Source organism: Nicrophorus vespilloides, unplaced genomic scaffold (assembly GCF_001412225.1).
Source record: "Nicrophorus vespilloides isolate i.1.1-1 unplaced genomic scaffold, Nicve_v1.0, whole genome shotgun sequence".
NCBI classification, from domain to species: Eukaryota; Metazoa; Arthropoda; class Insecta; order Coleoptera; family Silphidae; genus Nicrophorus; species Nicrophorus vespilloides.
The window spans coordinates 1,693-4,674 of NW_017099883.1; the positions used below are offsets into that span (position 1 = coordinate 1,693).

Below are 2,982 nucleotides of genomic sequence, written 5' to 3' on the forward strand. Positions count from 1 at the left end.
ATTCCTGTGCTCTTGTCCATATTGCTGTAATAGGTGTTCAAAGTTGAAAAATTAGAACGTTCGAAAAAGTTTGGGGAATCTATATGTAATACGCGTTCCTTTTATGAAACAACACAAATGCAATTCGATATTAGAAAACATCGAGATTTCAGATTTTTTAGCGACAATTATTAGTTTACTTGATAATTTAGGATTTATATTAGATTTTTTATAAAGCAAGATGTTCATTTGCGCATGACATTTATTGCATAAAACATACATTTTCATATTTAAAAATATGATGATAATAATAATGTCGAAGAGGTTTATTTATTATAAATATTTATTTTTTTTTTGTAATTAATTTTCAATTAATTTGTAAATCGTATTGTTGTTGCAGGAATTATGTGTTTTGGAAGGCGTCAAGAAACTGCTGGTGGAAAGATGCCAAGCGGCGTGGGAGAAGATCAACCGTTTGGAGGAGGTCAGATTCAAGTTGACTCTGGACATTAACGATAAGCAGGAATCCATTGAATTGGACAAAGATCAATTAACGTTGGATAAGAACTGCGCCAACATCAGCTACAAGATTGATCCTCTCAGGATTGCTAAAAAGTAGTTAAAAAATGAGAAATATTTAGCTTTCAGTTGATTCATTTATAATTTTTTTTTCATTATTGTAGTTCTCTTCCGTACGAGACTTGGTTGGAGCATTCGAAGTATACAAAATTGCTTGCTGACAATGAGCTGGCCGATACTAATAAGCTGAGGGAGGCGATGTTCGTGATGAGGGAGAGGGCGAGGAACGATATGCAGGCGCAAAGGGATCGCGTCGACTTTAGCTTGAGGAAGCGGATCTACGAGACGCAGAGGGCTCGCAACGAGCTGGAATGGCAGCTGCTGAAGATGCGCGAGGAAATGGAGAAGGTGCAGAAGGAAATCAAGACGCTGGAAGATGCCCTCGAGGATAAGACGGACGCGCGCAAACTGTGCGAGACGCGTCTGGAGAACAGGACGTACCGGCCGGGAGTCGAGCTGTGCCAGGACGAGGCCGAAATCGGGCTCAAAGATGAGGTCATGCAGCTGCGGCAGACGCAGCAGGATCTGATGGACAAGATCAACTGCGCGAAAGCCACGTACAACGCGCTCGAGGATCAGCAGGTCCTGATCGAGATCGACCTGGGGAACAAGTCGCAATCCTTGATGACCGACATTCGATGTCTGGATCTCAGGGGTCGCCTGAAGACGGGCGGAAACGTTTCCGACACCGACAGGAATATCCAGTTGACACAAATGGAAAAGGAAATTCCGCCGACATAAATTGAATCTTTTCATTCCACGAAAATTCGTAGTGTAGTTTGTGTGCGCGTGTATTATTGTCAAGTCTGTAATTAGTAACGAAATTTCATTATCATTTACGTCACGCTTTTGCATCTCAACAATTTACAACACATATATTTATATATAATGGGATACAAAAAAATATAATTAACTTTGGATTTAAACAATAATCATATTAAACTAGATGATAGAGAAGTAGTTGGGGTCAGGAAAGTACAAAAAATGAGTGCAAGTTTATAAATAGATATTTTTGCATAAAATTCAACGAGTATCAAAAAATAAACCTAAACCACATTTGTACTCGACTTGAATTGTTCTTCCACATCCACATTATGTCATATCCGACCACAAATGGTCGGTCCGCATCAAACAAATTAATACATATATTTATCTATAAATAAATAAATAAATTTAAAAAAAAAACTGTGGGGATTTTCGTAAATAAATGCAACTGTTCGACGCGGGTTTTCCTTTCCATATTTTTCTTTTATTAATGCTACAATACACACACACACACTTATTCCACACGTTTGATAATTATGCATCAATTAAAATGCTCTCACCGCATCGGACGTTTTCGTTTTCCTTCCCGACATAAAGTGTATATGATCATTGAAATTTTACGGTTATCGTTTTCAGGTTTCCAAGAAAACGTTAGGCAATTTGATTCTTGTATTTTGTGTATTGAATTTACGTATTTGGTGGTTTCTGGTACAATTAAAGTACAAAGTCGAAATCGTCGCGACTAGATTACAAAATGTAGTTCGCAGACATCTGAACTAATTGTGGTTTTCAATTAAGAAACATTTAATTATATGCGTATGTCAATTTGCAACTATTGTGACTATAAAACTGTTATAGTTTGATAAACATGAATAATCAATTGTCTCGTGGCTTATACATTTACGAAAATGAAAAAATACTTGAGGATGCAATTACTAACATATTGCATACACATTCGAAGAAACCATAGCAATGTGCGAATATTCGTTACATTTCCGAAACATCTTGATTTCGTGTATGCATCTTTCGGATTCATTCTATCTATTACAGATTCTGACAAAATCAATGAAATGTGAAACACTGCTTTTTCGAGCATTTTTTTAAAATTTGAACACGAATTACAGCCATACGGATACAACCACAGTAATATATCAATACTTGCTACATTCCCCAAACATTCAGCTTTCATATTCATCTTTTGGATTAATTCTATCTATTATGGTTTTCGAGAAAATCAATGAAATGTGAAAACACTACTTTTTCGAGCATTTTTTTTAACTTTGAACGCAAATTACAACCATACGGATACAACCACAGTAATATATGAATACTTGCTATATTCCCCAAACATTCAGCTTTTATATGCATCCTTTCTATTATAGTTTCCGAGAAAATCAATGAAATGTGAAACACTGCTTTTTCGAGCATTTTTTTAATTTTGAACTCAAATTACAGCCATACGGATACAACCACAGTAATATATGATTACCTGCTACATTCCCCAAACATTCAGCTTTCATATGCATCTTTTGAATTCATTCTTTCTATTATAGTTTCCGAGAAAATTAATGAAATGTGAAACACTACTTTTTCGAGCATTTTTTTAAATTTGAACTCAAATTACAACCATACGGATACAACCACAGTAATATATGAATA

General features: G+C 35.7%; 1 protein-coding gene across 1 annotated transcript in view; it reads left to right on the top strand.

Annotated features, from left to right (window-relative positions):
• LOC108565968 (tektin-B1) overlaps window positions 1-1,349 on the top strand; it is a gene marked incomplete at its 5' end in the record, with an annotated part of 3,035 nt that extends 1,686 nt beyond the window's left edge. Inside the window, 2 exons of the mRNA XM_017925653.1 lie at window positions 380-594; window positions 663-1,349. Of these exons, the coding sequence (XP_017781142.1) occupies window positions 380-594; window positions 663-1,299 (852 nt within the window). The remainder of the gene's footprint in view (window positions 1-379; window positions 595-662) is intronic.
• Between the last annotated feature and the right edge of the window lie 1,633 nt (window positions 1,350-2,982).